Source organism: Cyprinus carpio, chromosome B20 (genome assembly GCF_018340385.1).
Source record: "Cyprinus carpio isolate SPL01 chromosome B20, ASM1834038v1, whole genome shotgun sequence".
NCBI classification, from domain to species: domain Eukaryota; kingdom Metazoa; phylum Chordata; class Actinopteri; order Cypriniformes; family Cyprinidae; genus Cyprinus; species Cyprinus carpio.
Genome location: NC_056616.1, coordinates 19,537,092 through 19,562,265, shown reverse-complemented (window position 1 = coordinate 19,562,265; position 25,174 = coordinate 19,537,092). Strand labels below are relative to the sequence as shown.

Sequence of the window (25,174 nt, the reverse complement as noted above, 5' to 3'; positions counted from 1 at the left end):
GGGGATATGAGGTCACAGGGCTTTTTAACACTGCTTTGTGTGAAACTTCACCCACACACACACAAACACATACTTTAAAACTTACTACTGTCGTCTTACTCAACATCTTATGTAGCTTTGTCACGCAAAGGTGAAGTAGTAGTGAAGTTTATTTTCCCCATAAGTCACTATGGAAACCAGGACTTGGGGATAAAAAACACAATAAATCACGGAATAAAAATTCCATACACATAAAAATTTCCATTAACCACACATGCACTTACTCAAGGTCAACTATTGCCTTCTTTGGATGTTGAAAACAGGAAACTAGACTCCATGTTTAACCACCAATGGCTCTGAAACACTGATTGGATCAGATCTTTTTTGATGCAGTGATTTTTAATGCATTGACCCTATAGACTAAGCAAGTAACAAAAAAGACAAAGCATTTTCAAAACATGAAATTAGGTGTGTGAGGTCTTGAGACATTCCCATGGGTCTTTGTTTTCTAGAGCGTGTTGACGTTTGGAAGAGGTGAAAGAGAGAGCATTGCTTGGCTGATTCAAGGTTAAGGCTGCATAGCAAAGAGAGGCGAGGTTACACTATCTCTCCATACAGACAGTCTTACTGTAAATAATATCCAGAGCCTGAGGGGCCACTAACGGCATTAACAACTATTATATGTTTTTTGCTTCCATCTAAAAATTCCATATTGATAATTCATCTGTGGTCACATTGTTATGTGTTATAACTGGTCTAAGGAATGGAAAATTGCTGCATGGGATGATATGAGCCAAGTAGAAATGAGACAAAGGTAAAACCAACACATATAACTATGTTTCAGTTATCTCTTACCAACTAATTTTTTAACAGGAAAAACTGTAACATAAGGCCATATAAATACAAATTATATATATATATATATATATATATATAAACTGATGAAAATAAACTACATACAACATAATTACAAATAAAAAACAATTATAACTGTACACATTATCCTTAATGCCTTAAATCAATCCATAAATTAACAAGAAAAACGTTTTACTTTTGGAATGTTTTTTTTTTAATGTTTTAATATGATAATCATCCAAATTTTGGACAGTGAGCAGAGTATTGAGAATAAAAAAATCTAATAAAAATCTAATAAAAAAAAAAGTAGAAAGTGTATCTACTAAAAGCACGTTTATGTAGATTTTACCGCATTACAAATATTTAAACTATCGTGATATAACAAAACTAACAAAAAAATTGTCAAACTAAGGAAAAAGGTTGCACACGTCAAACTATTATCAAACCATCCATCTCAGTGTTTCTGTGACTGACCTTGAACGCAATAGAGTCGACAGTGCATGTATGATACGACATCTCCCTCTTGTGTCCGCTTATTTGCAAGACCCGAGCTGCCTCTTGATGAATATACATCATACTTAACAGCTTTATGTTAACATGAATGTACATAATCTAGGGTTTATTGTTAATCCAGTGTAATCATAGCGGAACATCATTCAAATTAATACATTAAAGTACCAAATTAAATGACCTTCCAGAATCCAGACAGACCTACATGTGTGACGTGGACGCAATTTCATGTTACTTTTTTCATCGCTGGTCAGCCTTGACCAATCACAGTCGTCAAATGCGTTTGATGTAAACATTTTATAGAACCTACAATATCGATTTTCTTTTATATTTCATTAATACGCCTTTTGGAATTAGAAGACGTTTAAACGATTATAATGTTATAGCGTACAAATATCTCTAAAATGACTTGAATTTCGAAAGTAGCTCACTGGCGATTTGGTTGGAATGATCCGCTCAGCGCCACCTGGCGGGCGGATTTTTAATAACAGGAAATGGTAATAAGCACGTTTACGTTTGACGCAGAGGAGGCGGAGCTATTGCAACGAAAAAATGGCGGATGTGTTGCAGCAGATTTTGGAGCGGTCGGAGATATCAAAACTCCCCAAAACTGTCTTGACTAAATTAGAGAAGTATATTTCTGAACAGCAATGTGAAGTTGATTGTCTGAAGGCACAACAGGAGCAATATCGTGTGGATAATGGTAAGGTTTGCTGTTTTAATAAGTAAACTGTCTAAAGCCACGAAGGAGGCCTGGGTTTCATTATCGTTTTTAAACTTTATTTTTCCCTCCCTTTGGGCATATTGTTTTGCAAACTGTTTGTATTGGACGTGTTATAATTACTGAATAAATTTTCAGTTTAACAGAAAACGTTTTCTATTTATATTACTATAGACTTGTTTATATGGATGTTTAGGCGTTCTATTATGTTCTTAATCTCTCTCGCGCGCGCTCTCACTCTCTCTGTTTCTCTCTCATATATAGAACAACAGTATTTTGACATCGAGAAGAAGTTTGCAGAGAGTCAGGCTCAGTTTGTGTCCCAGACTCAAGAGCATCAGATACTGAAAGAAGAGTACTGCAAACTAGGTAAGGCTGTGGGAGTCAAACACCTCTTTTCTTTTTTTTTTCTTTTTTTTTTATTAAAAATAACAAACTTAATGTTGTATTTGTATTCGTCTTTTTACAGAGGATGAGCTGAAATGCTTACGAGAGACAAATAAGGAGAAAGTGTCTTCATACACCAAGCTAGAATCCCATCAGGTAATGAGAGATCATATAACAGTCTGATAGAGAACATCTGTGTCATGTCTTGAGTTTTGTGATGTTGAAGAGGTGAAATTGTGCCTTCTTTGTGCAGAACGAACTTTCCAAAGCCAAAGATGAGCTTGAGGCCGAAAAACGAGAGCTTGTGCGGACATTGGAAAGGAGATCCCTGGAGATGGAACAACAAAGCGGTATTTAATAAGCATTCTTTTATGATCATCGAAAACTAATTTTTCACAGATTATTTGGAATTTGCAGGTTTTGCTTTGACCAGCTTGTTCACCTACACTGTTTGAAAAAAAAAAATACAGTAAAATAAGCCAAATGGCCATTCATAAAATCTTTTTTCAGGGTTTGCTGTATAGGAAGTTAAATAAAACAGCATTTATTTCTTGTATTGTTAGAAATGTATTTCCTGTCACTTTTGATAAATTCCGAGGTGTATTTCTTTAAAAAAAAAAAAAAAAAAAAGCACACAAACAAAAAAAAAAATGTACTGAACCTAAACTTTTAAATGGTAGTTATTATATACTAATTTTCTTCTTCTTCTAATTATTTTTTTATAGAGGACCTCAAGCGTCTTAATGATAGATTGGTGGAAGTCAGTTCAGAGAAGATGCAGTTTCAGCTCAAGCTGGATGAGTCCGAAGCCACTGAGGTCTCAATCAAGGTAACATCTAATGAAATCAAAATATTTTCATACAAATGCATTGATCTGATACCTTTATAATTTTCTGCACCAATATTGACTTTTTTAATTTAATTCAATATTGATCTTTTATCTTGATGCATTTGTCATTCACAGTTTTTTGTTGTGTATAACCCATTTGCATTTTTCATAGATGCTCCTCACCTTGTGATCTTACAAGGGTAAATAAAAAACTGGGGCCGCTTGTAGACTGGTCATTACTTTTTATATTCAGTTAAGCAAAGGTGGACTGGTCTTATTTGTTTTGGAAAAGTAAGACTGATAACCACTTGACAACTGCTAGTAAGTTTTGTATAGTATTTTCTTTACTAAACTGTCTAAAAAATTTAATATTTTATGTATTTGAGATCTGAGATGTGGGAACAGTGAAGAGACATACACAAAACATTCATTATATTACACCATCACCGCCTAATAATCAAACAATATCTTAAAAAACACACAGCATAGCACTTCATCTTTTATAACATGGGATTTTGACCAAATATATTAAATCATTTACATATAAGGTAATAAAAAATATTTTTAAAAATACATTAAAGTAACTGCAAATGAGGATGTAAAACAAATATCTTAAAACAAAAAAAAAATCCATGTGGAGCATGCCTCCTGTTCTCACCTTTTTTATACCAGGCCCCTAAACACTGATTTTTGATATGCCTGCACTGTTTATTTTCCAGTATAAAGAGAAACGAATGGAGCAGGAGAAAGATCTACTCCAGAATCAGGTGACCTGGCTGAATACTGAGCTTAAGGCCAAGAGTGAAGAGCTGCTGTCTCTTTCCCGGCAGAAAGGCAGTGAGATCCTGGAGCTCCAATGCAACCTTAATAACAAGGAGGATGAAGTACTGCCCAAACCTTTTTCTGTGTTATGTATTTTAAGTCATCGTGAATATTGTGTTATCTGCTTTGAAATGTGTTAAATTCTTAGTCCATGTGCTAATCTCTGTGTACCTTTGTAGATCGCCCGCCTCCAAGATCAGGTCACCAGTCTAAAGGCATCCAATGAGAAACTTCAGAGGCAAGCAGAGGAGATGATCACCAAGATGAGAGAGGTTAGCCATTGTAATCCATCGCTGAAGTTATCAGCTAAATGGTGTCTCATAATTCTTTATAATCACGTGTTGTGCTTTTAGGCAAAGCAACAGCAAGCCAGTTTGGAGGAGAAGTTCAGTAATGAGCTCAATGCCAACATCAAACTCTCAAATTTGTATAAGGTAAGTTTTAATTACTTTATGAATTGAAGTGTATAAGTAAAGGAAAGCATAAATCAGAATATTATAATAATCATTCAAGTATAATTTTTAATGTTGTTTCTAAGAATATTTGTTAATTCTAAATTCTGTTGATGATTCACAGGGAGCTGCAGCTGATGCAGAGGCCAAGAGTGAGGAGCTCAGCAGAGCTGTTGATGAACTTCACAAGCTGCTTAAAGATGCTGGAGAGGGTAAGCCACTCTCCTGGTCAGAGACCTGCATGTTGACAGCCATGAGGACCATTTAAGAAAACTAACACTGATGCTTTGTGTATTTACATATTTCTGTGATAACATCTTGTCTGCTCTGAACAGCGCACAAAGCTCTGGAAGTGAAGATGGCAGAGCTGGAGAGTTGTAAGGACAAAGAAATCGCTGAACTAAAAGAGAAAATAAGCAGCCAGGAGAAAGAGCTGGATAATGCAAATGAGCTGCTGTCTGATTCCAAACACAGAGGTTGGCATCATCACTTAGTTCCTTAACCTCTAGCATGAGAATTAGTATTTGTAAATTTGATGCCTTTTTTGCCTTTCCAGGAACTGCTTCAATTCTTTCAGAGGAGCAGGTGACCACAATGTCTCCCACAGCAGCTGCAGTAGCCAAAATCATCAAACCAGGCATGAAACTTACAGAGGTAACCTGCATTCTGATTTGTGATGCAAGTGCATTGTTCATATTCACCGAAGCTTTTTCAGTTTTAATATACCACCTTCTATTTTGTGTAGATTTATACAGCTTATGTTGAGAGCCAAGAACAGCTGCAACGAGAGAAACTAGAGAACAAACGACTGCACAAGTACCTGGATGACATTGTGCAGGAGATGGAAGAAAAGGCGCCCATCCTGAAGAGACAGAGAGAGGAGTATGAGCGCTTGCAAAAGTCTGTTTCCAGTCTCTCTGCTAAATTAGAGCAAGCTTTCACGGTGAGGACTGAAGAATCATGCAGAAATACAAAACCTTATTCCATGTCTCACTGCCAGTGCATGCTGCCTAATGGCTACTTGCATAACAAATCTAGAAATGATTATTCTTGGATTTTTCAGGAGATCCACCGCTTGCAGAAAGAAGCAGATGAAAGCAACAAACGTGCATCTGTGTTGGAGAGAGATAACCAGAGGTTTGAGGTGCAGCTGGCTGACATGTCTCAACAGGTGAGGCCTGATGGCACAACTGAGGCTTCAGTCTCTTACGGGAGAGAAAAATGATTTTAAAAACCTGTTCTTTTAACATAACGATCTCAGGTGCGGGTCCTCCTTATTGAGCTGGAGGAAGCGCGTGGTAATCATGTGATGCGTGAGGAGGATGAGGTGTGTTCTGCGGATGTGAGCAGCACATCAGAGGTGATTTCTCAACACCTGGTCACCTTCCGCAGCGTTGAAGAGCTGCAGCAGCAGAACCAGCGACTCCTAGTGGCACTAAGAGATCTCAGTGAGGAAAAGGAAAAGGATGAGTTGGCGGGAGACACCATGAAGTGAGTGTGTGAGATTTAAGGGGATCTGTCAACCTTATATCAGATTAAATATGGACTGAGAAAGCATAATGCTCATCATGTGTTTAGACGGAGTGAGGTGGAGAAATATCTCGAGGAGCTTCAGCGTGAGTTGGAGCAGCTAAAGGAGAAGAGAGCTCAGGATCTGCAGAAGGTTGACGCTGTGGCACGACAAAGGGATATGTTCCGCATGCTTCTGACCCAGGCCACCGGAGTCACCTTCCCACAGGGTAATTATATTTAGTCTGTTATTTTAGTTTGTATTACCAGGTTTTATAAAACACCTTAATAGAAAGTTTAATGATGATAATTGAACAGTTTTATAAACTTACTGTGGCAGGTGCTGGTAATGAGGAGCTTATGCTGACCTCCACCCCCCGTCGTTCTCCAGCCGTCACACCCACTGCAGGCACCCCTACAGGACTGGTTGCCACTGTAATAGAATCCACTGAGTCAGTAGAGGCCAAGGCTGCACTGAAGCAGGTAGGCCGGGCAGAGCAGGCTGTCCACTCATAGCATTTTTTTCCATCAGTGACATTGAGAATAAGAGCGTCATTAATAAAAATGCTTATGAAAGAATTTTCTGTATGTTTAAGAATGCTTAATGCAGTTAAAACTGTAAATTGTGAAATATTACTGTGATTTTATTATTTAATTTTTTTTACTTCTATTTTGTCTATTAGGAGATGTATTTTAAAATATAACTTATTCTTGTGTATTATTCCTGTGTGTTTGATCAGCTTCAGGAAGTCTTTGTGGCGTATAAAAAGGAAAAAACAGAGTCTGAAAAAGCCCTGGCTGAGCAAAGCGAGAAACTCCAAGATCAAGTGACTGAACTCCACTCGGAAAACACCAAGATCTCCACACAGCTGGAGTTCACCTCCAAACGGTACTTTTTTTTTTTGTGTTCTCATGGTTTTCTCAAATATAGAATCCTAAATTTATTTTATGTGGTGTGTATGTCAGATATGAGATGCTCCAGGATAACGTGGAGGGCTACCGTAAGGAGATTGCATCTCTGAATGAGAAGAGTCAGAAACAGGCTGCGGCAATTCAGCAGAGTGAACAGACCATACACACCCTCAACCAGGACCTCCGAGCAGCAGCTGAGAAACTCTCCATTGCTGAGGTGTCTTAATTGATTCATTCACTCAAGTGCGGGTGTCTCTGTTCAGTCCAAGAGTTCCGTCTAAATTGAATTAATCCTCTATGTCTCTATTTCAGTCTGAAACCGTGAACCTGCGTAAAGAGAGAGACATGTTGAAGATGGTGGAGATCAGACTGACCCAGGAGAAAGAGTCCTTCCAGGCCCAACAGCTTGGCCAAAACATGTTGCTGACCAACCTCAAATCAATACAGGTGACAAGTGCATTTATGAAAGAACAATCTAAGCCTCCAAAAGGATGTTTTGAGAACCAAGTGTGTCTGTAAATGCATTTTCCAGGCAACTCTAGAGCGCTCTGAGACAGAGACTAGACAGCGGCTGACTGCTCAGATTGAGAAGCAGGAGCGAGAGATTGCTCAGCTCCAGAAGAGACTTGAGAATGAGGTGGAACAGAAGCACCTTCTGGCACGCAATCAAGACGTAAGGGCAACATCTCTTTTGTGCTTTCTCTTATTTTCCTCTGTTTGGTACTTTGGCTCATTAATTTCTCTTTGACGTTCCTTTGCATCATAGATGCAGCTGATGGATGTTAAGAAGCAGCTGGAAACACAGACTTCCCAGTACCACAGAAAAAGAGAGCAGCTTAGTGCTGCCCAACTTGAGCTTAACAATCTAAAGCTGCAGATGAGTAGCAGGGAGAGCCGGCTGGTATCCCCCACAGTACATACAGGTGAGAGACCCTCATGTTATCATAGCACATCTAATATTAGTTTTTGTTTAGTTTATCTAACGTTCCTTAAGTTATTTGTTCATGTTTGGTTGCTCCACCTCATTAGCTATAAAGGCCAGAGCATTGTTGATGGAAAAGACTATCTGTGAAGTTTTTGCTGTTTTTTTTCTCTCTAGGCCTGCAGGGCAGTGAAGATGATATGGAGGCTCTGCGTGCTCAGCTCAAACAGGCTGAGAGCAAGGTAGAGGAGCTGGCTGAACAACTGAAGAACACTACTGCAAGCATGGAACAGTACAAGGCCATGAGTCTTAGCTTAGAGGAGTCCCTGGATAAAGAGAAACAGGTGTGTGGCATGATAAAAAATCACTATAATATGCTTTACTCTAACACCCATTACATTCCATAAAAATAAAGACAATATGAACAGTGGACGTTTTAAGGAAGTAAATGGAGTCAAATTTGATGTTTTTATTTATTTTGTAAAAAAATAAAAAATAAATTCCTCTCTGTCTTTACACTTTTAGGTAACTGAGCAGGTGCGATCATCTGTGCAAACCCAAGTGGAGGCGGCTCAGGAAGAGTATAAACAGCTGGAGCAGAAACTTCTGGAAGCAGACAAGGAGAAGCAGAGTTTGCTAGAAGAGAAAAGCAAAGCTGTTGCTGCTGTGGAGCAAGAGGTATTGAATTCCTTCTGCTCACTAGATCTTTGACATTTCTGATTTAAAGAGCACATTCTACACTTTCTTTTCTTTTGCTTTTTTACTAAAGTCTACAAATGTTATTCAAGGTATCTTGCACTAAAACTGTTTGGGTTTTTAAACTGGGTTCTTTGGGGGCCGCAAAGGAGTTCTAGGGGATCCATGGAAAATTTTAGTCAAAAACAACTGACAAAAATAAATACAAAGATTAATAAATTGTGTGATTTACAAAGGTCTATTGACAGAAATGCAATATAATATACATAATTATGTTTTCAGAGGGGTATAAAGACCTTATGTAATGAACCGTTATATTTTTATTACCTTAGATTGAGCAATTTATATCTACATACACCGTGGGTCCCCTTACATGGAAGTCGCCACCATGTTTCTACAGTTGCCCTAAACAGACAAACAGCGCTACAGAGCGCGTTTCGTGACTTTGTTGTTCTTGTGAATAAAACACTGACGCAATTGAGTACATTAATATTTGTAATAACATTGATTTATTGAATAATTAAGTAAATATAATTCCTTAATTTACCTTTGTAAAGAAATCTCATTACACCCTTACCTGTGTCGGACACCGTACGGACACCGTGGAGGCCACCATAGCTTCCCCAAAAAGGAGGGGTGAGCTGGGGACTGAGCTGTTGGTTGCAATTCGCAACCTCACCATTAGATGCCGCTAAAATTTACACACGGCACCTTTAATTAAATTTGATTTAAATAAAAAACAACAAATGCATCAAACAGTAGAGTATTATAGTGAGTAGGAAAAATATAATGTACAAAAATATAAAGAAAAGAGTTAATGCTATAAAATAAATAGCTGTCTTTTAAATTGTACGAAAGGGGTGCATTGCATATGGATGATAATATTTGGGGCTTCATGGCATCTAAAAGATTGAAAACAGAGTCTAGCCATCACAGTAGTTCATGGTATTGTTTACCAGGATGGGAATGGCTGTTAATTTAATTCATTCGGTGTTAATTTTCTATAATACTTTCTTTTTATCCATTCTAACACATGAGTATTGTGATTTTTAGAGGCAGAATTTGACACATTTCTTGATCCTTTATCCCAGTTGAACGAGTTGAAGAAATCTCTAAGCAGCCTGCAGGCAGAGCACCAGAGCGTCCTGGAGAGAGCTGCTGTTGCTACTGCACAGGAACAACAGGCCATCCTGGACAGTCAGGAGCAGGCTAAGATGGCAGCTGAGGCACAGGATAAGTATGAGAGGGAGATGTTGCTGCATGCAGCTGATGTGGAAGCACTGCAGGCTGCCAAAGCACAAGTTCTGCAGGCAGCTCATCTCAGACAGCAGCTGGAGGAGAAAGTTCAGAGCACCAGTGCACAGCTTCTAGAGGCTCGTGTCTCTTGGGAGGAGCAAGAGAAGATTCTCAAAGTAAAGAAATTGTGAAACAAATTGCTTTTATGGAAGTAGTAATAGCATTTTCTCAGTCTTTTTGTTTCTCTCTCCACATCAGGAGGAGCAGTCTAAGTTAGAGTCTCGCTGTGAGGATCTGCAGAGTCAGAACACACTCCTTCATGAGCAGATACAGACTCTGAGTGGACAAATGGCCAGTCAGCTGCAGCGAGCCACCAGCGAGAGTCCACTCAACGTTTCTCTGACAGAGGAGGGCAAGTCTCAGGAGCAGCTCCTGGAGATCCTAAGGTCTTTTTTTCTCCCTTATGTTATCAATTTCAGTGATTTATAATTTTGCGAAAAAATGTGTCAAGGAGAGAGTTTCCTTCATGGCAGTCTCTCATTTCTTCATGGTTTGCAGATTTGTGCGGCGGGAGAAGGAGATCGCAGAGTCCCGGTTTGAGGTGGTCCAGGGTGAGAGTCTGAGGCACAGGCTGAGAGTGGAACATCTGGAGAGAGAACTGAAGGATGCGCAGGAGAGTCTGAATGCAGAGAGAGAGAAGATGCAGGTTGGTTTGGAGAACCCAGATGCATACCATTTTATTACTGATCAACTGTACTAGTTAACTGCCTTAGTTACTAGTCCTGTACTTTCCTTTTGCCTGTACCTGTTACTCAGCCTGTGTTTATTTTTTGTTGAAAGGTGACTGCAAAGACTCTGACCCAGCATGATGAGCTGATGAAGAAGACCGAGACCATGAATGTGCTAATGGAGACCAATAAGATGCTGAGGGAGGAAAAAAAGAAACTGGAACAGGAGCTGCAGGATACTCAAGCCAAGGCAAGCCACCAAAAAGAGTCAACAATCATATTTGCTAGTTGAAATACTGCTTTAAAAAAAAGAAATATTTGATTATGTATTATTAAGAGAATTGTTCTCCAAGACTTTTATTATATATTGGTCAAGATTTTTTTTTTTTATGTGCATGATTATGCATGTATGTTACTTTACATATAAAAAAAGTATATACTCTTGAAAAATTGAACAAAAGTTACGTATTTGCTTTAAGAGGATAACATACTCACTTTTGCTTCACAGGTGCGTAAACTGGAGTCAGACATCTTGCCCATGCAAGAGTCCAATGCAGAGCTGAGTGAGAAGAGTGGTATGCTACAGGCAGAGAAGAAGCTTCTGGAAGAAGATATCAAACGCTGGAAAGCTCGCACTCAGGTCAGAAGTTTGTGTGTATCTTCAGGTGTTGCCTTCAAAAACTATGTATTTGTCATTGGTGAAAATTACTGGGTCATCACTTTCTTATGGTGTTCAGCACCTGGTGAGCCAGCAGAAGGACACTGACCCAGAAGAGTACAAGCGGCTGCACTCTGAGAGGGAAGCGCATCTCAAACGCATCCAGCAGCTTGTTGAGGAGACTAGTCGGCTCAAAGCTGAAGCTTCCAGGTTGAAGCAGTTCTCTATCTTTATTGGATACACCAAAGTTTCACTGGCAGAAACCATCTTCTCATTCTTGTCTTGGCTATTTTATGCATGTTGCTTTTTTCTTGCTCTCTGCAGGAACAGTGGCTCTTTGACTATGATGCAGTCTCAGTTGCAGAACCTTAGGGACAACTTGGGGAAGGTGATGGGGGAGAGGGACAACCTGAAGAAAGACCAGGAGGCCAAAAATCTGGACATCCAGGAGAAACTAAAAACCATCACACAAGTTAAAAAGATTGGTCGACGTTACAAAACCCAGTATGAAGAGCTCAAGGTTGAATATGACAAGGTGCGTCAGGGTTTATGACTAAGAAAGTGGTTTGAAATCGCATAGGTGTGTTTGGAGTGGAGGACTGATTTATTTGGGTTTTTGTGCAGTTGGTAGCTGCAGCAGCATCTGCACCGGCTCAGGATCAAGAGGCACAGCAGGCATCAGCTCAAGAACTTCAGGCCCTCAAAGAGTCCCTCAACCAATCAGAGAACAGGACAAGAGAGCTGGAAGGCCATCTGGAGAATCTCAATAGAGTAAGTTCACTGCCTAGTATAAGATTTTTATATGACCCCTTTTTAAGATCAGACAAATGATTGGGTAGCTTTTTAGAAAAATTATTCTAATGGTCTGAGTTTTCTTTGGTCCTTTGCAGACTGTAGGGGAGCGAGAAACAGAGGCACATAATGCCCAGGAACAGGCCTCTCGTCTACAAGTGGAGCTAATGCGTCTCAGACAGGAGGTTCAAGAGAAATCATCTCAAGAGGAGAGACTCAAACAGCAGCTGACTGAAAAGGAGGAGAGGACCAAGAAGGCAATAGTAATGGCCAAGCAGAAGATCAGCCAGCTTACTGGTAAGAATTGACCCTGATTTTTCCCTACTAGTTACTTTGACAATGAGGTTTGTGGTCAGTGTTAACTCTTTCCTTTTGATATTTGACACTTTGACCTCTACTTCCAGGTGTAAAAGGTCAGCTCCAGAAAGAAAATGAGGAGCTGAAGCAACAAAAAGACGAATTGGAAGTGCGAGTGAGTGCACTAAAGTCTCAGTATGAGGGTCGTCTGAGCAGACAGGAAAGGGAGCTGCGAGACCTCCGCGAGCAGCAGGAGAGACATGGAGAACAGAGAGATGAGCCTCCAGAGCAGGGCTCCAGCAAGGTAACACCACATAGTCATGCAATTGCAAACCTATAGCTGAACAAGTTTATGTGTTGATCAAGATTTTCTTCTCTTTTCAGACCCAGGAACCGCAAAGGACAACAGAACAGCGACAGATCTCTCTGAAGTCCACACCAGTGGCAGAAAGAGGAAGGTACAGTATTTTTAGATGGGGCGCTTCACATTCACCTACACAGTTTACTAGTAATCATTGTCTGGCAAATTAAAAAAAAAAAGCCTCTCTACAAGTCAAGCCTCTCTACATTGTTTTCATAGTGCAAGCACTTCAGAGCCCCCAACTGCTAACATAAAGCCCACGCCACTGGCAGCAACCCCCAGCAAGCCTCCAGCCATTCCAGGAAACAAATCCACCCCAAGAGCCAGCATTAAACCCATGATCACTCCTGCCCCAGTGCCCACCCCTACACCCACTGCCACAGTCATGCCCACCACGCAGGTGGAGAGCCAAGAGCGTAAGTGTTGGACTGGGATTTTGACCAGGGTTATTATCATTAACCAAAATTAAAACCATAAAAAAACATTTTTGAATTAAACATTTTCTGAAATGAAATATTTGTGATGAATAATGTTAACTTTTTATTCCAGCACTTTTTTTCTCTAAAGTTCTAAAATAAACTATATAGATATTTAAAAAAAAAACCTAGAAATGATAAAACGAACAAAAAAAATTACTAAAATTTTGAATATAAAAATAATGTAAAATATTACCAACTACATCAGTATGTCAATGATACTAATATTATAAATATACTGCTAATTTCAGTATTTGTTAATATTCTGAATTATATATTTTTTTCAGTTTTGATTATTTATTTTTTTTTGCCATTTTATGTGCTTGGCATTAATCGTTTTTCTTTAATAGATATTAATTATTGATAATAATAGATAATTTATTTTTTATTATACTGTTTTAATTTCAGTAATTTTAGTAAAACAAAACAAAAAAATTCTAAATCTTTTTTTCATTCAATGTTTAATTTTGGATTCATTTCATTTAACAAAAAGGGTTTTAATAGTTTTACTTAATAACACTGATATGCAAACAAACAAATTTTCTTTCCCCTTTGACCTTGCAGCTATGCAGTCATCCGAGGGCCCGCTTGAGCATGTGACTGTGTATGGAAGTGCCAGCGGTTCAGTGCGGTCCACGAGCCCTAATGTTCAGACCACCCTGGCTCAACCTCTGCTGACCGTTCAACAGCAGAGCCAGGCCACTGCGTTCATCCAGCCCACCCAGCAACAAACCCAACCCCCTGCTGAACCATCCAATCAGGAACCTCCAGCGGCTGTAATGCTCCCAAACTCACAGTTAGACAGGCCTCTTTCTACATCCGCAGGGATATGGAGTGCCACCGCTAGCACAAGCAGTGCCAGTGCAGGTAATATTGTTTAAACTCAACTAGATTAGCTGAACAGGTTTACGGCATCTCACTCTTAAGATTATTTCTTATGTGTTCTCCTCCTTTAGTGTCCGCATCTTCTAGTAGTGCCTTGAGCAAACGCCCCCGTGAAGAGGAACAAGAGAGCATGTCTGCTGACACACAGTCTCAGGATGAGCCCAATGACACTCCCATTTGCAAGAGGGTTCGCATTCATAGAGTAGGTCTAGAGGTAAGTCAAGATTCTTTTTTTTTTTTTTTTTTTTTTTTGCTTTAAATCAGTGCGCAACATAAAACAACACAATTATACATTGCAGGAAGAGATGTTGGCTGAAGACAGCACTGAGGCTGAGAGCGTTGTACCGGGTGAAAGCCAGGAGGCTCCTGACGCTGGACAGGTAATAGTAATGGCAAGAGGATGTGTACAGGAACTTCCTGCTTGTATTCAGACAGCATAAGTGTGAAACCAGTAGAAATGGGTTTTTTATGCACATATCTGTGTAAAGGAGTTGGAGAGCTACGCTACTTTGGAGGAGATGGATGAGGAACCAGGACCGTCTCAGTCTGTCCCTGGAGACCGACTTCTGCCCCATCCATCTGAGACCCATCGAAGCCCGGAGGAGCCTGATCATCATGTCATAGTCATTGTTAGTGACACAGATAGTGAGGGAGACCATGAAGAGGAATCTGAGGAGGAGGAGGATGAGGAAGAGGAGGAAGAGGAGCAGGTATGTAGTTGCACTGCAGCTGAAATTCAGTGATGTTTAATACTATTTTACTATAATCTGTTTTTTTACCACTTTAGGATTACGAGGATGAGGAAGAAGAGGAGGAGGATGATGATGATGAGGAGGATGGCGGTATTGGGGAAGAGGGAGAAGAGAGCAATGAAGGGAGCGGTAGCAGAGATGGCAATGAGGCCTACGAGGGGGATGACACAGAGGTACACACCACAAATGTGCACCGATAAGACTTCAGCTGAGAATGTACATTTCTGAATTGAAATTGAGGTAGCAAACAAGATGAAAAGATATCATTTGAATTTTAAGAAGTAAAGTTAAATTAGAAGAAACTGCTATAGGTATATTTTTTATATTTTTATACATTTTTTTTTCTAGTTTGAGTTACCCATAAAGCATAACATTAGATAGTCTATTATTAATCAATAATTAAGATGGCACCAATTTATATAAGTTCTTAATTATTAACAGTTAAAAAGCTTATGGTTGGTAAAAAAAAAAAAAAAAAAACATTTAAAAAAAAAAAAAAAACATTTATTCATTAAATGATTTGTCTTTAAAGAAGTATCATATTCACCAATGCTGCATTTATTTGTTAAATGAAGATGGGAATATTGAGAGACATTACAATTTTAAGATCTTTTCTATTTTACAGTATGTAATTTATTCCTGTCATGGAATCGTTACACTATAATTATTTGAATAAAAGGAAACAGAAAACAGAAATATTTTGTAACATTATGAATGTCTTTTTTGTCACTTTGATCAAGAATTGAATAAAAGTACTAATTTCCTTAAATCGTTTTGAACGGTGTAATTAGTCTAAAATTATGTTCTCTACATGGTTTTTGGTGCAATGCTTGTGCAGGACTAATGAAATTTCCTTCATGTGAATGGGTATCAATGAAGTGTTGCTCAGTAAATTCTCTTTCCCATCATTCCAATTAAACATCCTTTGGGATACGGCTATTGAACTGAAAGTGAGTCAGTTCTTTAATTCGGTTTGCTCAACCCTAGTAGACGTGAGTGGTTTTAGTTCAGCATAAATGCCTACATTTGGGCTGAATATCAGAGATGTTTATGCAAGCACAAGTTTCCGATGTGAGCTGTCTCATGCCATTTTAATGATCTAACCGCAACTTGCTATTATGCAGTATATTTATGAATAGCTGGCGCAACGTCCTTTACACATGATTTTTGAGAAAAACAAAGTAATTAAAATCCATTCTGCTTCAGACAGACGTTCCCTGTTTATGTATGAATAAAAATTTAATACCCATGAAATTAAAAAGAAATGTTCTTCCCGCTAATTCCCGCTCTACCTCTCTTCCACACCATCCTTCCCGGGCCCTGATCCCACAGATCCAGGCACTGAGACAGAGGAAAGTCTCGGAGCCACAGACTCCACCCAACGCATGGCAGATTCTCAAGGCTGTAAGTGAGCGTGACCTAACCATCTGTCTGAAAGGACGTGTAGTAGTGTCCGTCATGTTGATCTTTCCATGTATTTACCGTGAATAAGATTTAGGCTTTCAAGCTTCATCAAGTCAGTTGTTGGTGTTTTAAAATACTTTCTCCTTTCCTTTCATCTGTATGTGACGTCTCAGTTGAAACTAGCACATTGGATGTTTTTGAAACACCCGTCACCAGTTCAGCCCCTCGACCTCACCCCCAATCACCCAGGAGACCTCAGCATCCTCTTCCACCTCGTCTAAACATCTTGGCCCAACCTGCTCAGGAGTTGGGACCCCCTGCTCAAGTCCAGGTGTGCGCAAAGGTCTCAGTATACCGAGTGGCATACCCTGAGAAGCTTTTTCTTAGTTTGCCGTTGATAGGTATTGCTTGGAATGTGTGTTTCAAAAAATAACTTGCATGTGTCTGCAGCGGCTCCCGGTTCGACGGCCGTCAGTGGGACGAGGCCTCCAGCTTTCTTCTGGAATGGCCAGTAGTGCAGTGAGTCGCTTTTTGGCTCTTGGTTTGGTTGTGTGGTGTGTTTGCGTCTGAGCTTGAATGCTTGTCAGTCAATCTCCGTTTCTTAATCTTTTTTTTTTTTTTTTTTTTTTTTTTTTTTCCAACAGCAACATTTCTATGAGGATGATGACAGGATGGTTCCTAGTACACCTACACTTCCTCCTCCTCGCTCAGACGGATTTGCTGAAGCAATCCAGTATGTGTTTTTGCCTTTACACTTTGCTGTGGTTGTATTTTTATTTAGCCAAATGATTGATTTATTCTGTTGTATGAAGCTCTCCACAGGTGGCAGGCGTGTCACGATTTCGATTCGGTCCTTCGGATGATCTCCCGCAGACCAGCTCCTCTCACTCAGATCTTGGCCAGCTTACGTCACAAGGTAGCACACATTACCTAAAATTCTTTTTCAGACTAATGACTGTTCATTAACTGCTCTTTCTGTCAGATGTTGGTTGGTTGGTTCTGTTTTTAATGCTGTCTTCTGTGTGTTCTGCAGGTTTAGGCATGTATGAGAGTTCTGTTTTCCTTGGAGCTCATGAGGAGGAGTCAGGAGGCCGCAGTGTGCCCACAACCCCACTACAGATTGCCGCTCCTGGTACGAGCAAAACCATGCATCCTAATAGTTAAAATCATTTTAAAATAATCTTGGAAAAGTGCAGGATTATGGAGTGGTCACTTGTGCAATTTAATTTAATGAGAATTCAACAGCGGGGAGAGATGACAGGCTATTTCAAAATTGTTTTAGTATCCCATTTTATACCTAATTCTCCTCTACCATTTTACATTCGGGTAAATAATATATATTTTTTCTTTTTTTTTTTATATCCATTCAGTGACAATTTTATCTGAAACCGTGGCATCTGAAGCGATTGAGCATGCTTCTCAGTCTGTGCCCATGGTGAGCACCTCCACACCCAGCCTTAGTGCTCCTGCAGGCCCTAGTGGAGTGGAGGAGAGAGACGACATGTTCATGGACGCAGGAGACAGGTAAACATGTGCCCTTAAATCTACCTGCATGAGACACTGGCATCACAATTTACTTTCATTGTACCATAAGAATTTTTTTATTTTGAGAGATCATGTACTCCATAATGGAGCAGGTGTAGTATGTGTGTATATTATTAAGATAACTGTATCTGATAAATATTTCTGCAGTACTGAGGCTTCACTTGAGGCTGTGTCACAGACTGAGGGAGAGGAACTAGCCCAGCCATCAGATGAGGCAAGTCTGCCTTCCACAAGCCAGGAACCTTCATCTAGTTCTGCAGGTAAAAATAAACACTTAAATTACGCTAACCTCCAATATCTCATATCGGTTTCACAAACTCTGCGTCTTTCTCTCTCTCTCTTTCAGACACAAGCAGCTCTCAGCCTCCTAAAGTCAGAACGGGATCTGGGAGACAGTGGACTGGTAGTCGTGGTTCTAGGAGCTTTGTAAGGAGAGGTAAGAATATGTACAATTTTCTCCAACTGTGGCAAATATCTTTATTTTTTTCACACACTTAGTTTTTAGCCATGATCAAGCGGATTTGACAGCTTTCTTGACTTTCTTGCTGTAGATGGCGTCACTGGTATGAGGGGACGTTTTGCCAGATGAAGCAGCTCTGGAACAACACATTCTCGCCAAAAGAACAGCCATACCTTTGTTCTGTTTTAAGGCTATGTATTTTAAGTGTTGCTTGTTAGTTTGATGCTTTGAGAAATACATCAATGTTATTTTAATGCTTTTACATCCGTACAATAAAATTGTTTAGAAGGAAATCTTTCTTTGTCTGTAATTGTGTCTTCAAAAGATGCAGCTTTACCATGAAATGTTGTTTTCCACTCCACCTAAGACAAGTGCATCACTAGAAATATAAATTTACAATATATGGCATGAGGGAAAAACATGAATGACTCAGTTTTTCTGGGTTTCTGGGCATTTAAAGAAGCTGGTTGCTGAGTTTTCCTTTGGACCAGTAGCAGGTTTTATGATTACTGGTTTTTCTCTTTCCATTTTCATGCTGTAATACTTGTCTGTGAAAGAAAGGAACAGAAGTGCAACATTGAGAGCAGTGTTTTTGTCAATTAAAAAAATATTATTGGTAAATAAATACAAAATATCAGATGAGCTATTTAAGAAAATTAGAAATGTTGCATTGGCAACTGACAAAGATATAAATTAAAAACAAGCATGAACTTGGAAATACATAAAAGCTAATTCAAAATATTAATAAATATTATAATAGGATCTAAAATAATATTAAAATACTGAGTGATTAGCCAGGCTTTCAGTTGTCCATCCATGACAAATTAGCTACATTCAGACATCCACAAAACTCATGAGAACTCATTAGCTGTAACCTGAAACAGTGCTGGGACTGAGTCCAGTAGCAGCTTAAATGAATGACACAACACTCACTATGAGAGAATACGTAATACTTGTATCCTTCTTTCACCCTTGAGGGAACAGACACGGCTGAGGTCACTATGGTTGGAAATCCTCTCCAGGTCTTTGAGATACTGATCACTTGTCCCAGAGCTGCATCTGTGAAAAGAAAAAATCTTAAAATGAACCAAAAAGCTCAAAGGTCTGTTTCCGTTAAACTGTTTAAGGTCGCTTATCTGGTCTGTTAGGCCTCACCTGGAACAAAATGTCCCGTTTTAGGCCTTGGTTAAACAACTGTTCCAGGAAGTACTATATATGGTGTTTTCACTTTTCTGCATGTTTGCACAAATGCTTGTCTACACACAACCTTCCCCTCTCCCCTTATGTCTAATTTCCAATTATTTTGTAATTTAAATGTGATTCATCTCTTAAACGTAATGCTGTATTGTTTGAAATGGCCTTATTTTCAATTTAAACTTGATTCTTTACCAGCATGTCGTCTGGCTCTCATCCTCACTGTAAACGCAGGATATTTTGGCTCTTTCCCACAGCTTGGGGTATTCTGGTATGTATACTTTTGTGCCATTCCACCTGCAGAAATCAATTTAAAAGTCTTGGAGCGACAGACTCTTACACCAACATAATAAAAACAGGCATGCATAGTGTGCTTACAGAATGTACATGTACATTTTTCTTCTATTTCTTACCTCTTCTGAAGAAAATTACCGACTCTTTTCTGCTTCTGTACTCGGGTATGGATAAAGCAGCTGTGATATGACCAATCTGACCGAAGCCCTGGCTGATGGATTTGGGAAAGCCAGGATCCATCATACCATTCTCAAATCTCCAGTAGTTCCTTCCCTGTGAAATACGCACAAACAGGACATAGCAGATTTTGTCAAGCACCACTTCTGTTATAATTTTCTGTGATTGTCAATCTGTAGTGAATTGAAGTGTTTTGTCCTAATGACTATGTATCAACCTTGAAGAAGTAGGTTTTGCCCTGGCAGTTGCAGCGGGTGTAAACCGAGTCAATGGGGGATGGGATTCCCCACACCTTTGTAATTAACTGAGGAGGATCAGGATTTCTCTGTTTGTCCAGTGTCCAAAAATAATGTCCTATAGAGAAGAAAGTGAAAGTGGAATTTTATTCACAAATAACATCTGGTTTCACAGTTCCCTACACTTTGAAAATTTCCATTTTAATTTTTGTTTAATGAAATGTGTTTTTTTTCCTTGAACTCTGTTCTAACTGTTAACATCTGAAAATCAAAACGATAAATGCTTTGAACCAAAATAAATATAGTGTTGCTATAAAGCGAGCGTGCATCTGGTACTGACCTCTGAACACCACAATGGTACCATTTCTGAGAGTAGTCAAACCACTGACTGGACGCCCGCTGCAAAGGTTAGTGTCATAATCATCTGCAAAAGAGATTTTAATTATTAAAAAAAAAATTAAAAAAAAACAGCACCAAAGTATTAAAATTCAAAACTTTCTTTAAAAAAACAACTAGAATTTGAAATATTCATGCTAGCATTAGAGTGTCAGCACAGTGTTCAGATGGGAAGCATGAAGGCTCTTAGTGGAAACAAAATAATAAATATTAAGCATGAACAATAAATATACAATAATTATAAAGCATGAAAGCTCATACCGGCTTGATAATCTTTGCCATTCTTGTCTGAGCTAGGTTTAAGAGGTTTTTCCACTGGTTTGATTGGAACAATGCCACTAGGATCCTTGAGAGGTTCCTTTGGTTCTGTTTTGTCGTTCTTGTCTGTGCTAGGTTTAATGGGTTTTTTTGTTGGTTTCACTGGAGCAGTAGTGGATGGCGTCTTCTTTGGGACAGGGGTAACTCTAGGATCCTTGAGAGATGACAATTCCTTTTGATCTTCACTCTGTGCCGTGGTAGTCATTTCACTGACAGAATATTCTGTTGGTACTGCACTTGCTGTGCTTGGAGGACCTTCTGTTGGTTCTGCGCCTGATGAAACTTCTGTTGGTTCTGCACTTGATGAAACTTCTGTTGGTTCTGCATTTGACGGTCCCTCTGTTGGTTCTGCAATTAATAGTTTCTGTTGGTGCTGTGCTTGAAGGACCTTCTGTTGGTTCTGCGCTTGATGGAACTTCTGTTGGTTCTGCACTTGACGGTCCCTCTGTTGGTTCTGTGATTAATGGAGTTTCTGTTGGTGCTGTGCTTGAAGGACCTTCTGTTGGTTCTGCACTTGATGGAACTTCTGTTGGTTCTGCACTTGATGGAACTTCTGTTGGTTCTGTGCTTGATGGACCTTCTGTTGGTGCTGTGCTTGATGGACCTTCTGTTGGTGCTGCGCTTGATGGACCTTCTGTTGGTTCTGTGCTTGATGGAGCTTCTATTGGTTCTGGGCTTGATGGACCTTCTGTTGGTGCTGCGCTTGATGGACCCTCTGTTGGTGCTGCGCTTGATGGACCTTCTGTTGGTTCTGTGCTTGATGGAACTTCTATTGGTTCTGGGCTTGATGGACCTTCTGTTGGTGCTGCGCTTGATGGACCCTCTGTTGGTTCTGTGCTTGATGGACCTTCTGTTGGTGCTGCGCTTGATGGACCTTCTGTTGGTTCTGTGCTTGATGGACCTTCTGTTGGTGCTGCACTTGATGGACCTTCTGTTGGTGCTGCGCTTGATGGACCCTCTGTTGGTTCTGTGCTTGATGGACCTTCTGTTGGTGCTGCACTTGATGGACCCTCTGTTGGTTCTGTGCTTGATGGACCTTCTGTTGGTGCTGCACTTGATGGACCTTCTGTTGGTGCTGCACTTGATGGACCTTCTGTTGGGTTCTCATCAGTAGGGAGCATGCTGCTTGCATCTGCAGAGGACAAAACTGCTAAATGCACATGAAAAATTGTCTCTGCTGGGACATGAATTTAACAAAATAAAAGTTAAATGTTTAATAATGTACTCATCAACATATCTTTGTGAACAAATGGTGCTTTTTGTGGTGTTTTGCATATTTGACAAATAAAGCTTATGATTATTATTGCTCACCAAGGTCCTCAGAAGGTGTGGACTTACTTTCATCTTTAGGGGTCGTTAACTGTTCTGCCTCGGCATAAGAAAACAAAGTGATTTCAACAGAGTACAATGGTTTTGCCTGTGGTCACAAAACCATATTGACTAAAACTGAAGTGTGTCTTGCCAATTGGGCAATTATCTTAATTATAAAAAATGTTGTCTGCTGTATAGTCATCTGCTTTCTCTCAAGTCCCCTACGGAAAAAATAAAAAAATAAAGATAAAGAGAGTCAAAAAGAAAGACTCACCTCCAATTCCTTCATCAATGGTCATCTCCTCATTGGAGGTTTCTAAAAAAAAACATTGTAACTATACTTTAAGAGTACTGTTACTATGAAATCAAGTTACATGAAGCAAAAGATCAGTACACTTTGATTTGGTTATTTGTGACAAAGCTACAGTAATTATACCTGTAGACTTTTTATTCTTTATGTTTAGGCATAAGTTAGCGGTCCTTTGAGCTGCGCTGGCAGTTTTTCTTGGTTTTAAGGCAGTATCTGTGACAGTCACAGAGACATAAGCGTAAAATCAGGGCAAGATTAGAAGCATGCAAATGAATGGATACATCTCTAATTCCACATTTCTGTTGTTAATTATTTGAATTAATACATAATAAATATTACCAATCAGTTGTTTGGGGTCAGTATGAGTTTTTTTTTTTTTAAAGAAATGAATACTTATATTTTGCAAAGAAGCAATAAATTGATCAAAAGTGACAGTAACGACTTCTACATTGTTAGAAAAGATTACTACTATTACAAATAAATGCTGTTCTTTTGAACTTTCTATTCATCAAAGAATCTTGAAAAAAAAATCAAAAGGAATATTAAGCAGCAAAACCTTTTTCAACATTCAACATCTGAAGAGTCATGTGACAGAAGACTGGAGTAATGATGCTGTTATTATTTTTTTTTTTTTTAAGTTATTTTTAATTGTAATAATATTTCATAATATTACTGTTCTTACTGTATTTTGATCAAATAAATGAAGTCCTGGTGAGAATAAGAGACTTCTTTCAAAAACAAAAACAAAGTGTGATATGCTGTTTAAATATTTTTGCAAGCAGTGTATGTTAGTTGCATCAAAACCATACAATTAGTATCAGTTATTGCAAATCTAATTACAATCACATATGCATTTGCAGCGTTATCAGTGATCATTTATTAAGGTATCATTTGATTCAAATATGCAGTAGTTCCTTTATCTACTACACACAAAAACTCTTTGTAGTTTATATTATTACCTTCCACCAAGCACATGTTCTCATAATCAGGGCAGCACTGATTGAATGAGACACAGTCAATATCACAGTGACATGGATTGCCTCTATGAAAAGGCTCCCCACAGCGTCCTTTGCATGAGTCCTCTGTGATCAGAAATAAAAGCAATGCAGTCTCACCAAAATGATTCTACAGACTGTTACAAAAAATATAGACTACACCAGTCCCAGAGGAGAGTTCATATGAAACCTTACTTGTAGTACACAACTGTGTAAAGTCTGAACAGCACTCATTTAAGCTCAGACACTCGTAGTCACACTGGCACAAACTTCCTCTGTAGTAGCCTTCTCCACAACGACCCCTACAGCTACCTGGACAGAGAACAGTGTTTACTTTAGAGAGAACAAATTTTTACTGAGAATTCAGTATGTTGAGAAACACATATGTACATTTAGACACAGAGACAAATGCAGCAAGAGATGAGTTAATTATTTACAATCAACAGAAATCAGTGCATGTTTTAGAGCAAAACAGTTCACTGTTATATTTACAGGATAGATAGATAGATAGATAGATAGATAGATAGATAGATAGATAGATAGATAGATAGATAGATAGATAGATAGATAGATAGATAGATAGATAGATAGATAGATAGATAGATAGATAGATAATGGTCAAAGTTTGTAATAATTTTTTTTTTAAATTATGTTATACACAACATAAAAAATATATTCCAAACATTTGATTGGCAGTATAGATTGAGCAATATTCTGCTGACTTACTTGGATCTGAAGAGCCTGTGGAGGCATATGCAAACAGCAGCAGTAAGGACAGATATGTAGCCATCTCGGTTGTTCACTGTTGGAATAACCTAAGAGAGCCTCTGTTTTTTCACCTGCAGTGATCTTCACTTTTATATAGAGGCAGAATGCGTTGGTGTTCCCCTGTCGGTCCAATTATACAGTCAGTGCTGAATTAGTAATCGTCTCGTTTGCAAGGGTGCGGTGATTCACATGGGCAAGCAGACTTGCACATTCCCCCCCACCCTCACTGTGTGTGCCTGTCGAGAACATTTACAAAGTTCGCTGGGTGACATCACAGACGATTTCAATTAAAATGTTCCAACTTCCACATGGGGAAATGAATGATAGACATAAAAATACATCGATATCAACTTTTTTTTAGGAAATGTATTTCTGTCAATAGGATTTTCTGGGTGCACTTTTCTAGGACTATTCCAAGGGCCCGGCGAGGGAGAGGGGTCCCGGGACGCGTTTTTTACTGAGGGGGAAAACCCTCCAGTCTCTTAATTTATTTATTTATTTGCAGTTGTTAATAAACATTCCTTAAATTTAAATACTTTCATTTTTTCCTTTTTTGTTATATAAAATTATTGTGTTTACATTGCACGCATACTTATTTTATTACAATTTCTTTCCTTAATTTATCTTCCAGACCACTTTTATTATTAATTATTTATTAATAATAATAATAATTATTATTATTATTATTATTACTGCTACTACTACTACTACTACTACTACTACTACTTCTAAATAATAAGTTTATAAGTAGTTCAGCAATAAAATCGCTCATGCCCAGTTTGGTCAACCTGCGTTGTCTCACACCACCTGACGGAAAAACCATTGACAGTATTTCATCGGATCGGTGAGTCGTCTAAATGTATACTGTGCACTTTAAACACCTTTATATGCAAATGAGTGGAATAAACACTTTTTTAAATGAGTCTCATTGCATAAAATGCTGAGCTCAAAAGCAGTCTTAAAAGATCTTTCCCATTTCGTTATTAA

The 25,174-nt window shown here is 38.9% G+C and overlaps 2 protein-coding genes across 2 annotated transcripts; one reads left to right on the top strand and one right to left on the bottom strand.

Moving 5' to 3' along the window:
• The first annotated feature begins 1,851 nt into the window (after nucleotides 1-1,851).
• LOC109113037 (nucleoprotein TPR-like) lies at nucleotides 1,852-18,481 on the top strand. Its single transcript, XM_042746579.1, has 50 exons — nucleotides 1,852-2,047; nucleotides 2,330-2,434; nucleotides 2,535-2,608; nucleotides 2,706-2,802; nucleotides 3,178-3,281; nucleotides 4,001-4,165; nucleotides 4,283-4,375; nucleotides 4,457-4,537; nucleotides 4,680-4,767; nucleotides 4,891-5,031; nucleotides 5,112-5,209; nucleotides 5,301-5,498; nucleotides 5,619-5,726; nucleotides 5,817-6,046; nucleotides 6,134-6,294; nucleotides 6,405-6,547; nucleotides 6,805-6,953; nucleotides 7,031-7,193; nucleotides 7,289-7,423; nucleotides 7,509-7,649; nucleotides 7,743-7,899; nucleotides 8,076-8,242; nucleotides 8,424-8,576; nucleotides 9,686-10,006; nucleotides 10,089-10,276; nucleotides 10,389-10,536; nucleotides 10,671-10,808; nucleotides 11,067-11,198; nucleotides 11,296-11,426; nucleotides 11,541-11,751; nucleotides 11,841-11,987; nucleotides 12,107-12,305; nucleotides 12,413-12,609; nucleotides 12,690-12,763; nucleotides 12,886-13,082; nucleotides 13,707-14,009; nucleotides 14,099-14,241; nucleotides 14,327-14,407; nucleotides 14,516-14,737; nucleotides 14,815-14,951; nucleotides 16,095-16,183; nucleotides 16,357-16,514; nucleotides 16,634-16,702; nucleotides 16,828-16,916; nucleotides 16,996-17,099; nucleotides 17,217-17,315; nucleotides 17,554-17,707; nucleotides 17,876-17,988; nucleotides 18,075-18,164; nucleotides 18,280-18,481. Exons 1-50 carry the CDS (start codon nucleotides 1,897-1,899, stop codon nucleotides 18,315-18,317), a joined length of 7,074 nt encoding a protein of 2,357 aa, XP_042602513.1. The 5' UTR covers nucleotides 1,852-1,896; the 3' UTR covers nucleotides 18,318-18,481.
• Nucleotides 18,192-24,511, bottom strand: prg4b (proteoglycan 4b). The gene is made up of 13 exons (XM_042746581.1): nucleotides 24,146-24,511; nucleotides 23,615-23,731; nucleotides 23,384-23,506; nucleotides 22,389-22,430; nucleotides 22,115-22,168; nucleotides 21,624-21,935; nucleotides 20,747-20,947; nucleotides 20,430-20,513; nucleotides 20,071-20,207; nucleotides 19,796-19,949; nucleotides 19,578-19,679; nucleotides 19,122-19,247; nucleotides 18,192-18,736 (listed from the first exon to the last, which is right to left on the bottom strand). Exons 1-13 carry the CDS (start codon nucleotides 24,207-24,209, stop codon nucleotides 18,618-18,620), a joined length of 1,635 nt encoding a protein of 544 aa, XP_042602515.1. The 5' UTR covers nucleotides 24,210-24,511; the 3' UTR covers nucleotides 18,192-18,617.
• Between the last annotated feature and the right edge of the window lie 663 nt (nucleotides 24,512-25,174).

Bases quoted from the DNA above. Each gene is read 5' to 3' on its own strand.
- LOC109113037 (XM_042746579.1), top strand. From the start codon at position 1,897: ATGGCGGATGTGTTGCAGCAGATTTTGGAGCGGTCGGAGATATCAAAA. The intron at 2,609-2,705 runs GTAATGAGAGAT...TTCTTTGTGCAG, and splicing joins CCAAGCTAGAATCCCATCAG to AACGAACTTTCCAAAGCCAA. The intron at 10,007-10,088 runs GTAAAGAAATTG...TCTCCACATCAG, and splicing joins AGCAAGAGAAGATTCTCAAA to GAGGAGCAGTCTAAGTTAGA.
- prg4b (XM_042746581.1), bottom strand. From the start codon at position 24,209: ATGGCTACATATCTGTCCTTACTGCTGCTGTTTGCATATGCCTCCACA. The intron at 23,732-24,145 runs GTAAGTCAGCAG...TTCTCTGTCCAG, and splicing joins CACAGGCTCTTCAGATCCAA to GTAGCTGTAGGGGTCGTTGT. The intron at 18,737-19,121 runs GTGAGTGTTGTG...TTTCTTTCACAG, and splicing joins GTATTACGTATTCTCTCATA to ACAAGTATTACAGCATGAAA.